The sequence below is a fragment of the Tympanuchus pallidicinctus genome, unplaced genomic scaffold, assembly GCF_026119805.1.
Source record: "Tympanuchus pallidicinctus isolate F22 unplaced genomic scaffold, pur_lepc_1.0 scaffold22, whole genome shotgun sequence".
NCBI lineage: Eukaryota > Metazoa > Chordata > Aves > Galliformes > Phasianidae > Tympanuchus > Tympanuchus pallidicinctus.
In genome coordinates, this window is record NW_026294739.1 from 29,315,350 (window position 1) to 29,332,271 (window position 16,922).

The 16,922-nt window shown below is 39.3% G+C and overlaps 1 protein-coding gene and 1 long non-coding RNA gene across 3 annotated transcripts in view; one reads left to right on the plus strand and one right to left on the minus strand.

Moving 5' to 3' along the window:
- Positions 1-300: 300 nt before the first annotated feature.
- Positions 301-16,922, plus strand: part of ADAMTS18 (ADAM metallopeptidase with thrombospondin type 1 motif 18) — a 68,510-nt gene continuing 51,888 nt past the window's right edge. Inside the window, exons 1-3 of one of the 2 annotated variants that reach the window (XM_052686139.1) lie at positions 301-562; positions 721-805; positions 2,637-2,953. In XM_052686139.1, the coding sequence (XP_052542099.1) occupies positions 461-562; positions 721-805; positions 2,637-2,953 (504 nt within the window). In that variant the 5' untranslated portion in view covers positions 301-460. Of the gene's footprint in view, positions 567-720; positions 806-2,636; positions 2,954-16,922 lie in introns of both variants that reach the window. The other variant, XM_052686141.1, reaches the window with a different exon arrangement.
- LOC128082198 (uncharacterized) lies at positions 7,789-15,227 on the minus strand. Its single transcript, XR_008207585.1, has 3 exons — positions 15,082-15,227; positions 12,663-12,754; positions 7,789-8,935 (listed from the first exon to the last, which is right to left on the minus strand). It is a non-coding gene; the product is annotated as an uncharacterized LOC128082198 (long non-coding RNA).

The following is a 16,922-nucleotide window of genomic DNA, read 5'->3' on the forward strand; positions in this document are numbered from 1 at the left end:
CGCCGTTCCCCCTCATCCCTGCCCTTCCTCGCTCCCGGACGTCGCAGGAGCCGCCTCCGTCTCCCCCTCGCCCAGGTGCCTCCCCCCGCACCCCCCAGCCCAGCCCCGGCCCCCAGTCCCCCGGCCCGGCCCTGCCCCGCCGCCTCCCTATTGGTCCCGCCCGCTCCGCTCCGCGGCGCCCCCCGGGCGGCGACCGCTCCGAGACGCGGCGCCGGAGGCAGCGCTGCCCCGCGGCGGCGGTGGCGGAGGAGGCTTAAAGCGTGCGCGCCGTTGGGCGGCGAGGGCGCGCTCACCTGGGCGCCGCTCCATGGGCTCCGCCGTCGCGCACGGCGGGGGCGCGGCGCTGCGAGGCGGCCGCCGGAGCTGCTGCGGGGCAGAGCCCAGGTGACCATGCGGGGGATCCGGGCTCGGCCGCCGCGCGCTTCGGGGAGCAGGTAGCACGCCAGGTGCACGGCGGAACATGGACTGTCTCCTGCTGGTCGTCTGGACTTTACCTGCCGCGATTCTCAGCGGCAGCTCCATGCAGTTCCCGACCTTCCTGTGGCTTGGAAACGCTGTAAAGGCAGGTCGAGAGCACTTTCTTTTGCAATCGCCTAGTGTACTTGCACAGCAGGTTACTGCACAGTTTCTGATGCCTTGTCTTTCTGCCTTCCCTTGTCAAGTGAATTTCGCCCAATACTTCTTTTCTCTCTCTCTCTCTCTTTTTTTTTTCTCTTGCAGACCCTTCAGCTGTGTTGCCTGTGTTGCATGTCTCATGCAGCAAGTTTAACCAGTGACAGCATCAGTAGCAGTGAATTAAACCATGGTTTGTATTGCTCTTTCTGTATCTATGCATATGAACATTTGTGTAGACGCTTTTTTCTTGGTAGACTGAGCAGTTAAAGTGAAGAAGCTTCAGCGTTTGGGGAGCATAAAGTGAAAGTGAGTTGGCTTCTGTAAAACAGCTAACTCTGGGCAAAGATTGACTTGATCAGCTCTGTGTGCAAAGACTACAAGGAATGATGTCTACAGGCAAAGAGGATGAATAAATGAGATGGTAAATACATCCATATATACATATGCAGTTAGAAAGATGAATGTGTATGTAGCCACAACATCAAAACCTCATATGTTTGTTATGGAAGCAAGGAGACAAAAGTAGTAAAAAGATTTGGGTGGGACAGCGGAAGTGGCACGCTGCAGGATGAGGGAGAGCAAACCTGGAGAGAAAAGGCTGTGTGATGAGAGCCCTGTTTGTTCCCAGGCTGCAGAGACTAGCACTTAGATGCTGATGACTTTGGGAAGGTTGAAGTGCAGTATGTGCTTTTTATTGGATGAGTGGGGAAACAAAGTACAATGGAGAACCGTACCAGGGTGCAGGAAGGAAAATCCTCTTGCACCCATTGCCTGTTCACCAGGGGATTCCCTCACTCCAGCAGCTGCTTGCATTTTTTGGCCACTAGCCTGCTTAGCGTTCTGATTTCTGATGCTGATTAATGCTACTCAAGGAAAGCAAAAGCTCTTGATGCATTGTTTCCACTAAAGAGAAACAGCCTATCACTGCTTATGTGTTCAGCTTAGTGTGTACCCAATAAAATCTACTCAGGCCAGGAAATTGTATCTGAAACATCTTTAACAAGATAAGAAGGTTTTTTCTTCTTTTGTAATGGTGTTATTTCAATTGAGGGAGAGGAGTGAGTTGTCTAACTGTCAAATGCACAGGCATCTTTAAGGGTGCACAGAAATACAACTCAACAGCTCAGTGGGGCTAGGAAGCAGTTTATTCAGCATACTTACAGCACTGGGATTAGGTGCTAGTTCAGCAAATGACAAAAATTCAGAGCCTGTATCCAGGCTCTCTGTATGGACAGATCAAGAGCAGTGGTGATGGACTTCAGGCTAGGCACTTGCTTGTGAAGCTAGCTGAATCAGAGCCTCTGTTTTTTCCTTTCATAGTTTACTACAAGTAGATCTCAGCTAAGTTTTGTAATTTTTCGTGTATTTTATCCAAAACAATAAATTTCTTTGACATGCAATTAGCAATGGCTGACTAAAGGTTATTAGGTAGCATGTAATCTCTTTCTTCTGAAGGTCAGTTACAATTTGAAACCCAGTCTAATCAAGTCACTACAAAGAGATGAGGTCTCACTCAGTTAAGGCATTAATAAATTAATCCTTTAATCCATTTGAACAAGTGGTACAGTTCTACAAAGTCCCAGTCATGGTTTCCCCTACAGTGATACAATATTTGCTGCATTCTTAGGGACCAAAAAAAAACCAAAAAACAAAAAAAAACCCTCAAACCAAAGCAGCCTTCACATTTGACAGCAATTAATACAGGGGGAGGGGAAAATCTACAGATCTGCTGGTGATGACAAATGTCTTCAGAAGAGTGATTGTGGGAATGTTCACAGCTATGCTACTTAGTCTGTACCTCTCAGTGGGGCAGAAAGGAAACAAACACTGTTTGAGAGGCTGTGTGACTTACAGGGTGAATACATGCAGCCAAGCCTATATACACATAGCCTGTGGAGCTTTCAGGCTATTCCCTGAATGGGGGAATTCTTCATACCATAACAAAAGCCTGCTGCTTGCTGTGTTAGAATGACACCGTATTTGCTGGATGCTAAAGCTGATGGCTAACTTTATCGTTACAGATTATGTCTTTGTGACACCCGTCAAAGTGGATGCCAGTGGATCATACATTTCACACAATGTTTTGCACAGTACTAGGAAAAAGAGATCAACTCACAGTTCAAGGAGTTCCTTGCACTACAAATTTTCAGCATTTGGACAGGAGCTTCACTTAGAACTTAAGCCTTCAACCATTTTAAGCAACAGTTTTGTTGTCCAGGTACTTGGGAAAGATGGAGTCTCAAATTCTCAGGAACATGAAATTGAGCAGTGTTTCTACCAGGGATTTATAAGGAACGATAGTACCTCGTCAGTAGCAATATCTACATGTGTAGGCTTGGTAAGTGTCTCTTTCAAACAAATCAGTACTCAAAACTATTTTCATATGTGGAACCATGGTTGTTTTGGCAAAGATCTTTATGTACCATCTGCCATTTGGTGATTTTCTTAATACCACTGGTTGCTATTGCATTTAACAGAAGAGGTATAGGTATAGTTAATTAACTGTATTGCACCTTTAAGGATCTTTCAGGAAAAAAGCAGAAGACTGCTAGGCCTAGTAGCTATCCCATAGAAGTTTTCGTTTGTTGTAGTTTGTGATAGTTTCTACCTGTTTTGCTTCCTCTTAAATAAATGTTCTTCCTGCTATTGTGAACTGCTGTGAATAAAGAAAAAAATGAAACTCCAAGCTAATGAGAAAAAAATGTATACCTAGTTTTGTCAACTGCTTTAAGGAAGGGTGAATTTCCTAACACAGCAGGAGTTATGAACCAATTTCCCTTAGCTTCCTGTGGCAATTCCAGCCTACTTTGGTTTATAAGTCTTGATGAGTTGATCTCTTATGAACGTGTTAAATGCTGTCTTTGCATACATTCTATTAATGGCTGTTCATGAAAAATTACTATGCACAAATGATTTTTTTTTTCCAAAATGTATTTGATAGTGCTGTTTTCCTCCAGAAAGGTCTTTACTGATGTAATTCAGGATAGCTAGCTACAGAATTAATAGTTGTTAATGGCTTTAAGGCAAAAGATCTTGCACTTCACAAATTTCATATGGACACAGATTAGAACAGTGACATTCAACAGTGCTAGGTTATATGGAGCTATCTTTATGCTGTATGGTGCAGAGTTCCAAAGGATATGTTGGGTCACCCTCTAGAAATCTCTTTTGCAAAGGTACTTGATCATAAGGGCTATTAAACTGCATGGTAAGACTAAAAGAAGGGCACTTCAGACATCCAGTGTTCCTTTTGAAATAATAATCAGAGACTTGAGAAGAGGGTGGGTCACTAGGAAGAGCTGTTGAATACTGATAATTGGTTGAAATAGTCTGGTAATATTTTGAATGCTCTACTTAAATGCGTTGGTCACAGCAGTTAGATGAATTAGTATTTTCCAGTTCATTTGAACAGTTGCAAATGTGGCTTTGGAGCAAATGCCAAGAGCTGGAATGAATTTTTTTGTTTTTATGCTTGTAGTACTGAACTGTCATTATCAAATGTGCTTAGTTGGGAATTTCTATGGAAACTTAATTTTCAAAACTAATAGGTATTATCACTTTTATTTAGACAAAAGCTGTTTTAACTTATTGCAGTGTTTGCCATTTCCTGTAAGGGAAGCACTCTGCCTCTGTACAACAGCTGGAGTTTGGGTGATCTCCCTGTTTGGTCACGTTTTATTTTCTAACATGCATCAAGAGCTAAGTGGAGCTGGGCTTGTCATGTCTTGTCTGGAGAAGGAAGGTTCAAGTCTGCCTCGGGTCACAGAGAAACAGAATGTAGTGATCTTAACTGAGACTGAAATGGATCTTTTACCACTGTCTCGACATACAGGTTGTTATGACTGGTAAGCTTTACTTACAAAAGATCCAGAAACTGATCAAAAGAGAATAAATATTGTGGCTTCAAAAAATTTATTATGGCAGAACCTTTTCAGTATCTATGCTATTATCAATTGGAATCTGTCTCCTTCTTTAATCAGTCCCAAGATTCAACATAGTTCACCTTAAATTGTTTTACTTCATTTACCAATTTAAAATAACTTTTAATAATCTCCTGCACAGTCAGTATCACAACATATAATTGTTCCTTTCTCCCTATCCTTTTATTAATTTCTGTGCAACTGGTGCCTGGCAGGAAAATTATCAACACAATTCTTAGTCTTTCAGCTTGCAAGACTGCTTTCTTAAAAATGTCTCATCAGCTGTTTGTAATGACAACCGCGTTGCTTTTTACTGTGATCCAAATTCAGTAATCATATGTTAAGTCTGGACGCTCTGCCCTGACCAGGAGAACCTTGTGAATAGCTTCTATATCCTCTTTGCACCAACTACTTTTGTCACTTGGTTGCCCTTCTTTCCTATTTGCTTTGTTCACTGCAATTAAACCGAAAGTGGTGTTTCTTCTATATGGTTGGTAGCACTAATCTTTCCATTGTTCCTTTCATTAGCAATAGCTTCTCTACAAAAAAATTGCAGTGACCCATTCTTTCAGGCCTGGAACACCACAATGTGATTTGGAGGCAATTGCATTTCAATAGACTACAGGGACTCTTTGATCTAATTTTTTGGATGACCTAGAGTATTCAGTCATTCAGTTGTCTGTTATCTGCCATTGCCTGCAGAGTGGACTCTTGAGAGAGTCTATATGAATTGGTTTGTTAGACAGAATGACCTTAACTTAACACTGGAAAGGAGCAAGAATTTGTTGCTTCAGTATCATCTATTAAGATATGTGCTCATCTAACATTTTAACAGTTTAGATGACACTAAGGCCTCACATTTTCATGCTGAATTGTTGATTGGAAACCAAATGTTTCCATCCATCAAGATAATTTTCTCGATGGGTCAAAAGGCAAACTTGGATCCATGCTCTTTATCTGGTGTAAATTAAGTTAGCATTTTAGGATAATGCATGCACATTTGCTTTGAGTAATATCTCTTGCCTTTTCATCACCCAAATATTTAGGTACTTTGATTGTCAACAGGAAAATTCCTTTTTTTTCCCCGCCCTTTTTTCTTTATTCAGCATATGCCTTGCTTGCTGTACCATGTTTATCCAGACTTTTTGATGAAATTAACTTGTATGCAGGAAATCTTGTTCAGATATTTCTACATGCCTGCTTCGCCATTGGCCATTAAGTAACAGCATCATGCATACCTAATAATAAAGTGTGTCACATTTAGTAAAATTCAGGCTTATGCTCTACATCACACAGTTTATAAATGCTCAGTTTATAAATGCTCAAAAAATCCTACTTTATATGCCTTCAAAAAAAAAATATATATATATATTCTGGGCTGTCTGGAGAGAAGACAATATTAAAACAACTATGATAACTTTTATTTTTAATTTTCATATATTTTGCTAATACATTCTTACTCTCAGAGCTGTTTCTGTTTGTTCAACTCTTTTAACTTTGGGTCAGTGAGTTCATTTACATTTGTAAATACAAAAGCAGTTTGTTCTTCTAGCATCATTTTAATGTGGCCCAAATAGAAAATTGGGTAAAATTTTCAACTCCTTTCTTCACTGATATTCACTATCACTTTTAATAAAACTCCTGTGTATGTCAAGCATGACTTTTTGGAGTTTCCTTCAATTCCTTGTGCTATCCCAGTGTGTACATCCAGGCTACTGGTTTGTCTTGCCACTTCACCTCACTTTCAATTCAAACTGCTCATTCTGCCCAAAATTATATATATTTTTTTCTGAAGTCCTGACTTAATTCTTACTTATTCAGAATAAAATTTGATTCCCACTATTGTTCAGTTAATATCAAATTACCTGTAATTGCCTTTAGTCATATAACTGGAACGCAGACTATGCCAAACGCTCATAATAAAGGGGTTTTCTGAAGGAGATAGTGTAGGCCACTGTTAGGATAAGAAAATCTTTTAGGAAGTATTCAATATGGCCATTTGTGTATTCTCCTTGCCCATCCTTTTAATCATGACATTCTCTCTCCTGTATTAAAAACAGATATTAGTGTCAGGTTCACCATCTTTAAACCCACTTCAGGATGACATTGTTCCTAAAAGCTTTACTACTCTCTGTGGTTTGATTGTCTCTTTTTATATACTTTTTCTCTCTGTTCTGTCTCTTGTATGGCAAGTTGTTTGCAGCACACACTAAACTGGGGCAGAATACAACTCAAGTTGTCTCAAGAACATAATCTCACTGCTGACATTCTTGAAAGTAATTTAAACATGTATTTCTAGGATCAGAAGTGATGTTCCCTTGTGAACAAGACCTTTCTCTGAAAGAGTCGAGGAAGTTTATAGCATACTCCAGTGCACAAGACATAGAAAATATTGATCATAATGAATGAGTTGGCTTTTATGTAACATTTGTGGGAGTGTTGCAGCTGTTTGGTGGAGGAGTCATGTATTAGGCAAACACAAAGCATGTGCCCCCTAAAGAAATATGTATACAACATGAAGGAATTCTCTTAGCTTTACATTATAATCAATTTAATGGAACAGTAAAAGTCCCATAAAATACATAATTTTATTGCTTAGGCCAGATTCAACCCTAAACAAGTGCGCCAGCGTGGAGACCTGACAGACTGCTCCTGCTTATACTAGAGGAGAATATGTGCCATTCTGCCCTTTTATTTATGTGCAGCAATTAGAAGAGTGGAGTCAGCTTCATGCACTAGCCAGTGCCCTCCTTTGTTTTTGGTAAGATGTGATTGAATCTTTCATTATAAGGGGCCTCTTGTCTCAAATTCTGTTGTTTGTTAGTGTCTAGTCAAGGGAAGAGAAAGAGGAGGGAAGGATGAATCATGTTACACTCACTGAGCTGTCAGAGGAGTCTACGACTGGAGAAAGGGTTAGATGTAGTAGTGAGAGATAAACAGGAGATGTATTAATTCAATGGTAGTTGTGTGTACATGTCTGAGGGCAGGACTTGCTCAAAGTATCAAAGAAGCCACAAAATTAAAGCTTCTTAATGTAGTCTGGCCACCTAAGAGGCAGGCAGGCAAGGCAACTCATGTACCCATTCTTTGTAGTCATTTAATTGCACCCTGTATTAGCATTATTTAAGTTCATGCTAACAACAGTCTCTTATTCCTAGAGCTCACACTTTAAGTCCAATTAAGTATGTTGAGACAAATCCCAAGGTTCTTATTCAGACAAACTGCCGTCAAAATCAGTGAGCCAGGCTGCTGGTGAAAGTACAAAACAATTGCTGCTTATAAGGAAGTTCCTTTAGAAAACTACAGCTGTAAAAATAGGACAAAATTTGGCCCAGTAGGACCTCGAAAAGAAACCAAGCACAAAAATGACAATTTGACTTATTCTCAAAACTATTTTTAGGCCTTCCACAAGTCAATATGCAAATCTGTACTTTTGCTTTTACGTGGGAACAAAATAAACAGCATTGGAACATATGTTAATTGGCTTTATATTCACACACCATTACATCTCTGTCCCTTATAAAATTCAAACTGTTTCACAAGACCATCATTTTGTCCCCTGTCTTGATGGACATTGTGCCATTATTCTTCTCTTAATACAATCAAGAGGAAAGGAGGAAAATCATTTCAAGGAAAATGAAGTGACAGTGAGGAAAAGCCATATTCTTCAAGATATTTTAAATTATACTAGACAAATACTGAATACTTCTGACTTCAGCCTTCTATTGACCTCCGATTGGAATTGAATTGCATGATGAATAGGTTATTGTTGATTACCCTTCTCTATAGCTGTCTGAAAAATTTTCTGTTTAACTCTGCAACACAAGGATTATGTTATCCCAGGCATTGTGAGCCAACTGATTTCTCATGGGTGAGAACTTGAATTTCAGAGGTTAAATGCTGTACAAGTAATCTGCCCACACTGGGTAGGAGAGGTGATAGCAGTAGTGTTTTTTCCAGGTTTTATAATAAAAAATTTGCACATGCATAGAGGAAATACTGTGTCACTGTCTAAGAGCAGTTTGGCTCCATCTGCGTGAACACAGTGGGCTGTGAGCATCCAACAGGTCTCAAGGCTGCCCACAGGAGCTAGCCTGTTCACTTGTTTTTGCCTGCTCCATTACTACTTAACTGGCAGTAAGAGCACAGAAATTGTTCTTTGGTGTCTCTCACACCAAACTTCAGCCTGTTATGAGCACCACTGCTTGCACCCTAAAAACAGTTCCAGAATCAGAGTTGTTGCATAAATAGGCAGTTTATCTTTCTTCTTTAAGAAGCAGTGATGCAATTTCTAAAGGAATCAGTAGACTTCATCTATCCTTGAAACATGAGCATTTTTCTTGCTATAGCAAAGTCTTTCCACAACTTTTAGTTCCCACAGTTTCCCTTAGAGAGTCAATCTGTTAGAGAGAAACAAGTAGTCAAATGCCTCCATAGGGGTCAAGAGAGGATGACCTGTCTGCACAGACTTGACCTCCTCATAACAGGATGTCTTTGATGTAAATGAGGATTTTTATTTTAAGTGCCACTATTTTTGTTTGGATCATACCATCTCTGCTGCTGAGATGCAACATATTCTTTTCTCCACAGCAGTGAACTGTTGAACATTCAAAGTCTTTCTCTATGTAGAAGCAGATTCTAAAAACTAGTAGCAGCTTTTTGTTACTAATAAATAAGGTTTTATTTCTTTTACCTTCTTCCTCCACTTCAAAAGCATTTGAGGAAAATACCAGGTTTGCAGACTCAGAATCTAAAGCCTTTCACTTATTCAAAACAAAGTGACAGTCTGTGAAACTGTAGTTCAAGTCCATCTCAAGCAGCCCACTCCCAAAGTTCTGTACGTGGCACACAGCAGTGGAAAGCAGAGGGGCATGCTGGTTGTGCCCTGACCATGCTATACAGCCCACTTAATTAGAACAAACAATAGTATCAAAACTGTTGTAAATCCTCTTTTTTCTTTCCCTCTAAGCTTTCTCCTTCCTTAGCCTCTCTGCAAAACCAGCATCCTGAGTATGACAGCTTTGTGATGACTATGCTTGTGTTCAATTGGGAACTTGACCTTGATTCCTGGTACTGCCAGCTGTGAGAGAATGACAGAGGCCTGTTATCACCTTCTGTGATGTGAAATTCGCAGTTCTTGGATGGGGTACAATAAAAACTGCCACCTTGCTGTGCAATTGGCTGCTATGCCAATAATTTATAGTTGGTTCAGTAAGACAATTTCAGAGCTTTGTCTGATTTCATTTATGTATTTATAACTCTCCAAGGAGATTCTAGAAAAATACCTGTCTTCTTTTTGGAAATTTCAGTGTCCAACGATAAACTGGCAACAGCTCCACTGAGGTGAACAGCTTTGTTAGTTACTAGAAGTATTTCCTCTAACCTGACTCTCAATCATGCACAGAAGCTGTTGGTCTGTGAGACACTTTTTTAAATAGTATTCTGTCAGTGAGTTAGCAGAACAGGGGTTAAACCTGGCTATCTCTACGAGAGCTAAATCTACAGCAAGTTACACAACTGAAGTTCAGTCTTCATTATCTTTTTCCTAAAACTCACTCATTTTGTGTTGGGAATGCTCTGACTAGCCCTTACATGGTATCTGAATTGAACTTTAATGTATAACTGTATTACAAACAAGGTCTTCCTCTGTCTTTTTGATCATGTCACTGGGAGCAGAAATGTTGGTTCTTTCTTGCCTTTTCTTATCCCATTTTAATCCCAATTCTGTTGCTGCAGGTCTACCATAAATTACAGTATGCAAAAGGAATTTCCTATTGATTTGCTCTGACAGTGAGTCGACCAGCTATGTGAATAGCTGATGGAAGCAGAACTTTACTTTGGTTCAGACAGCAGAGCATTGACTAAAGCTTGGAGGTAAACATTTACAGAAACCTGAAATCATAATGCCTTGCAGATCAACACAATTTACAAATGTATTAAGCTTCAGTACGAGCTTTAGTGTGTGTTAGAGACTCATAATAGTTTGACATCAGTAACCTTTTATTGTTTATCATGCTCGGAAGTCACTAAGAATGAGGTGAAGAAATGTCAAGTAATTAGGTCATATGCAAGTGAATGAGTCTTGGTGGTTGGAGCTTAGTACCGTGGGAACCATTATTATCCAAAGTAATTTCTGGAAAGTTCAAATTAATTTCTTTCTTACAGTGTCCATAGGCTAGGGAAATCTACAAACAATTTATGCAGTCAGACAAAAATCATTTTCCTGAATCTTATATGTAGCTTCCCAGCTAGTTCCTGCCACAAAGTAGTGAAATAAAAAAAAAAGTATGATGACAAAGGTAACAGGTCTTGAAGTTACTCTTACTGGAATAGCAACATTCAGCATTCACACATTTAGTTAAAGAGGAAGCCGAAGCAATAAAGTGATGTTTACTTATGGAGACAATAGGGCATTGCCTTTTCACTCTTCTGTGGCATTAGCATTTCTAGCTGCACTACTATGTACACAGCACGCTCATGGCTTTATGCTGTGAGGACTGGATTCTTGCTGTTCACAGTGGGATCACTTGAAAGCTTGTGCCTGCCTGCCTAATATGTTAATTGAAGGACTTTTGTGTCTCAACATCTTTATTAATATTAATAGAATGAGATTTTTGATGGACCTGTACAAAATATGCTTGACCTAGCTTAAGCCCTCACTTTTGTTTTTATACTCTGCAGCACAGTGCAGCTTCCAACTTATTTAAGAATGTAATACTATATACTGTGTCAGAATACACAAACTAATGAAACAGGGATTACTCTTCAGATCGACAGTTTTTTTGCCATGAAATATAAAATTTATATCACACCAAAATATAATTAGATTTTTTCAAGTTAATAAAATTAAAAACAGATTTGCTTTCTCTTTCTGCAAATTAGTGCACTTCGGTGAGAACACTAAGCATTCTATGATTTAAAAATAATTCTGTCATAAGTAGGCTTCTCTTATGCTGTACTTTTTTTTTCTTCTTTTTTTTAAGAAAGAATTCACCAAAACAGTAGTTCTTAAATTCAGGCTAGACTAAACCTCAATAAGTATTTTCACTGAATATAGCTATTGAAGTATTACCTGGTAATGGTATAGAGTAGGTATAAAGGCTGTCAGAGAAGAAAGTTTAAACCTTCTAAATATGTGGCTACCCAGTTTCATTTCCTGTTAACACTTGACAGAAAATTGTGCTATTTATTTTGGTTGATGCAAGTATAAATTAAAGATTGAAGTACAAACCTTGGTCTAGGGCCAGCCTGAATTTTCTGCAGCCTCCTGTGGAGCTGTGGATTACTATAATATGGATGAAAATATGCTTCTGTCACTTTTGCCCCTTTTTACTACTTTTTCTGACAGAGGATCATTCTACATTACATTGTTTATAATAACTGTCTGTAAAAACACTAGAAACCAGCCTACCACAACAGTATCTCCAGTCCCCAGTTTCTTTCTCTGGTTACTGGCTATTCTTCATGCTAGAAACCATGCTGAAGGCTGTATGGATATATTTTGCATTCCCAACAATGCATACTGATGATCAGATTGTTTTCTTGCCTCTAGCATCTAAAACCTCAGCAAAGGGGGAGGAAAAAGGAAACTTAGCAGGCTGAGACAGAAGTGTACAGCTCTAATCCCTGCAGCATGATATCTTCTACTGTCACTTATAAGTACCTGCTGTTTTTAGGGGCTTCATCTGAAGTTTATAATGAGTAATATGTTCTATAATTCTTTAGATCAGAACCTCAAGAAGATTCCCTTGTCTTCTTCCATCCTGGCCTTTGAATCAAGAGGCACACAGTACCTTTTTGGTAAAATTACTGTAATTACTACTTGGTTTAGAAATACATTTTTCAGAGGGAAGGGACTGCTAGTCTATAAAGAAAGTGCAGCATGTCAGTTTCCACTGGCAGACCCAAAACACATCTTGTAAGTAGCTGAAGGTAGAGCTGTATAAACAGATTACACTGAGTCAGGACTACCTGAAAGGCAAAGAAACCAATCTGCAGACTGACCCTATCTTCTTCTCATGGCCTGCTCAGGCTAGTAACAGCCAGAAGTGAAATGAAGCAGGAATTCAAACAGCTTCCCAGAAAACCAGCAACAGACACAAAGATAAATAACTGGAAAGAGCTTACCTGGTCTAATCATGATCAAATCCTGATGAAGTCAAGTGTGGCATTTGGACTATGTGGCACTTCACCTTCTGGATCTGACTTTTTGCATTTCACTAGCCAATAAAAAGAAAAAAAAATATGTATACATATGTGTATGTCTATACAAAAGCACTGAACTGGTACCCATGTTGATCTTGATTTTACAAAAGACAGCGAAATATTAATGCACTGTTATTTACGTAAAGTTGCACAGGGTAGTGCTTTTTAGAGCTGTTATCTTCTCTGCCATTAAATAGTGATACCATGTTCTAGCTATTTAAATGAACTCTTTCATGTCTCTTCCAGAAATTAGCTTAAATTTTAAGGAGAGAGTTGATGAGATTCATCTCTGGTTGGTTTTCATAGTAAGTGGCCGGATGTAAAGTAGCTGCAAAAACTGACTGTGACATACATTATTCTGGCATTACTTCAATCGCTATGTATTAGCATATGTTAAAGGAAGAACTTATTGTGTGAGTTCATAAAGTATCTTATACAATTGATTTACTAATACAAAAAAAAAATGAGATAGATTTAGGATTGATTGATAATGGCATAAATGTTTTCAAAAAAATATGTCCAGTATCCTCCTTTTGAGGAGCACAAAGAGAGGAGCCCAGGACAGGAGTCATCAAGTGTGAAATCACGGGCTGAAACTATTTCAACAAGAGTGGGAGTGTAGTTTCAGCTCTCTCTTATCTTAACTGCATTCCTTATGTACACTAACTTTCCAAAGTGAGATGTGTGATTGATTCATAGCAACTGATGGGCAGTTTAAAATTACAAAGCTTTCAGTTTCCTGGTTCCCTGGCAGATAAGGAGGGTGGGCATTTCCTGATTATATGGTATATATTCAAAATATTTCAGTTCCCCATGGTGCTATTTGTGACTAATTTACTTCTATAGGACATTAACAGTGCTGGTTTTATTTTGTGGGAGAAGTGTAAAGTGTAACATAATGTGACGAGAGGAAGTGTTTCACAACAAGAGGTCTTTCTGGCTTTTCCTCTGTTTATGTTACCACATGGAAAGAAGGAAAGGTGGAGTAAATGACTGATGATCCACATGGACTGCATGAACAATCCCATCTTTAGTCATGACATATTAAGTTGGGCAAATTCACGCTGAGAAGTGTAAAAACTGCATTTTAATTCCTAGAAACATGTAAGATCTTGTGTAGGAAAATGCGTAGAGATGAATAGCACTTGACTACCTTCCTGTTACTGGTCTCTTGGCAGGCAGTGCAGATGGAGACCCCTTAGCCAGGGAAAGCCCAAGTGACCACTCAGCAGCCAGATGGCTTTGGGGACAAGTCAGAGGTACACTAATGTGAGAGATGGGCTTAGGACAGGATACAGCTGAGAAGTTAGAATGCGAGAATAGTAAATCATGAGTGTTCACTGGGGCTCTTGTGTTCTGTAGAGGCAGGCTGGAGCAGGGAGCACAAGCAAGCCCTGGGATAGAAATGAGACTGAAGTGTCTGTAACTCTCACTCACTTCCACGATGTCCCAGAGCCTCTGTAAACCTGACAGCACATTCCTCTTCTTGGAAGCTTTTTTCTTAACCTGTATTTAACCTGACCTTTGCTTAACCTACTGTTCAGTAGATTCATTGCAGAAAGAAGGTCAGGTTGCCTAGGAAATTTTGCATGCTAAATCTTCTGCTGATTTTCTTTTTTTAAGCCATCCTTTTATAACTTCTCAACATGTTAAGATGTCAACATATTCCATAGGATTTTATCTCCCTCGACTTCCCTGCATTTTTGTTCCATGTAGAAGGTTGATAGTGCTTATCATTGTGGCAACACTTATGGCAATAGATTTCCAGGTTTCTTGGACCAATTTAATACAGACAATACCTCACAGAACAAAAAGTTACTTTTGAGTACAACCTTCCCTTTGCCATTTTATTTTTCTTGAGGTCTCAAATATCCTCAGAAGGTTTCTTTGATCTCTGGAGCTCCACAAAATATATTAGGAAGTAGTACACTGAGTAGTACACTCTACTGTACAAACACTTTCATGAATGCTATTCACTTGCTTGAAAAAAAGAAATCACTATTGTGTGCTTGCTGAGACAGGAATCAAAGGCCTGTTTTTTTGGATCAGTTTTTATAAGTCTGTGTAGAAACAGAAATCTTTGTCTTCTCCTCATGCTCTTTTTTGTACTCTGTTCTTATCACTGATTTTCTGAGGTACATGATGGAGCTAGTTTTGTTAATGAAAAATATGTAACTATTTCCACGCAGTCTTTCATATTTTTCTCAAGACTCACCTCAACTTAATTCACTGGCTTATACTAAAGTCTACTTATAGGAAAATCAGAGTAACCTTTCATAACCTTTGTAATTCTGCAGGCCTAGTAAGGCAGGCTGAGTCAAATACAGATCTGAATACTTACAAACCATTATGTTAACAGTCCAGATGCTGGTTTAGACTTGTGTGTTGCTCTCTGACCCTGTCAGCAGATAGGATGTTGTAATGCTATAACGGGATGGAAATAGCAGGTCTTTAGCTACAGCAAATGAGAACAAACACAAAAGCAGATACAGAAATGAAGGAAAAGCGTTACTTACATTTAGGTTTCACATAGGCAGGGATCTCTATCAAAAGAAACTCTTACCTCCGCTGCCAATCTTTAAATGAGGTCTGGGAAGGGGTGGATCCTGGCTCCAAACCTTCCAGTCACTCAGATGCATTGCATGCACCTGAGCTCCCATGGGTTGGCCCTGCCTTCCCACCAGGTGTTCAATCCCTGTTTTAAGCCCTGACTTAGCATTTCCACTACAGATGCCAACAGATGTAAATTAAATTGGTGTGTTAGATGAGAAGGGGTGAATTTAACTCACTTTTTACTGAAAATATGGACTAAAATTAAAGCAGCATTGTTATCATCTCAATTTTAGGAGGACTATCTTGACACTGTGTCATATTTCGTACCTCACCAGAACATATTGTAGTGATTTTTGCACGAGATTAAACTTGCTTCTATTACAGGAATTACTGCAATTAGAAAATTTTACTGAAAATAATTTCTCACCAAACTTTCATTTATAAGAGTATCAAATGCTTTTCTAAAGGGGACAAATTCACCCAGGTTTTCTGCTTTTAATTTCACTAGTAAAACCAGCAAAAGAATTGGCATGCTCACCTTTGTGCATCGTTCCCTTATACTAAAAAATAGCATAATTTGTGGGAGAGAGTATGGATGAGTGCACAGTTCTGAAGCAGAACAGGAATGAGGCAGTCCATGTGTGTTCCACTGTTTGCTAGCTTGTTGCATTTGCCTACAATTAAGGAATCAAATTTTTGGACCCATGGTATACTTGATAATATAATGTGAAGGCAGGTTGTAAGCTGTGCCCAGAAATATGTGGGCATATTTCATGACATGGACTATAGATGGCAGTTACTATATTTGGCTTAGCAAATAACTCACTTCTTAATCAAATGTCCGTTCTAAACTAAGACCTGCAGACTAAGGATGTCTGTATGGCTTACTGTGTATCTGACTTCCACATGAAGTTGTCCTGGAAAGGTTTCTTATGTTGTGACCAACTGAGAAAACAGTGAGGCCTAAATTTAATTTGGTGATATGCTGCTGCCCTGTTTCAAGTTAATAGTATGAACTGCCTTTGAAGTTTTACTGATTTGTCATTTCTTAGAAAGAAAATGCATTGTGGTTTAACCTAGCATGTGACTAAGCATCACATACTCATTTGCTCACTCCTCCCTTCCCAGTGGGATGGGGAAGAAAATCAGAAACAAAGTAGAACTTGTGGGTTGAGATAAAACTATTTACTAAGATAAAGAAAAGGAAAAGGATAATAATTATGACTTCATATATATAAATGCATATAACAAGTGATGCAAAAGCAATTGCTTATGGTTGCCACCCCCAACCAATGCCCAGCTAGCACCCTGAGCAGCAGAAGAGAGAGAGAGGTGAACTCCCTTCCAAACTTCTTCTACATGTTGTCATATGATATGGAATACCTCTTTATCCAATTTAAATCAGCTATCTTGATTCTGTTCCCTCTCAGCTCCTTTGGGCCTTCAATGAGAATGGCCTTGGCTCTGTACAACAGTGCTTAGCAGCAACTATAAACATCAGTGTGTAATCAGCATTGTTTTTCTCCTGGAACCAAAAACATAGCATCATACCACTCTTGACGAAAACAATTCCATCCCAGCTGAAACTAAGACAGTGTGATTCAGGCTACTGGCCTGCTTTGAAAATGT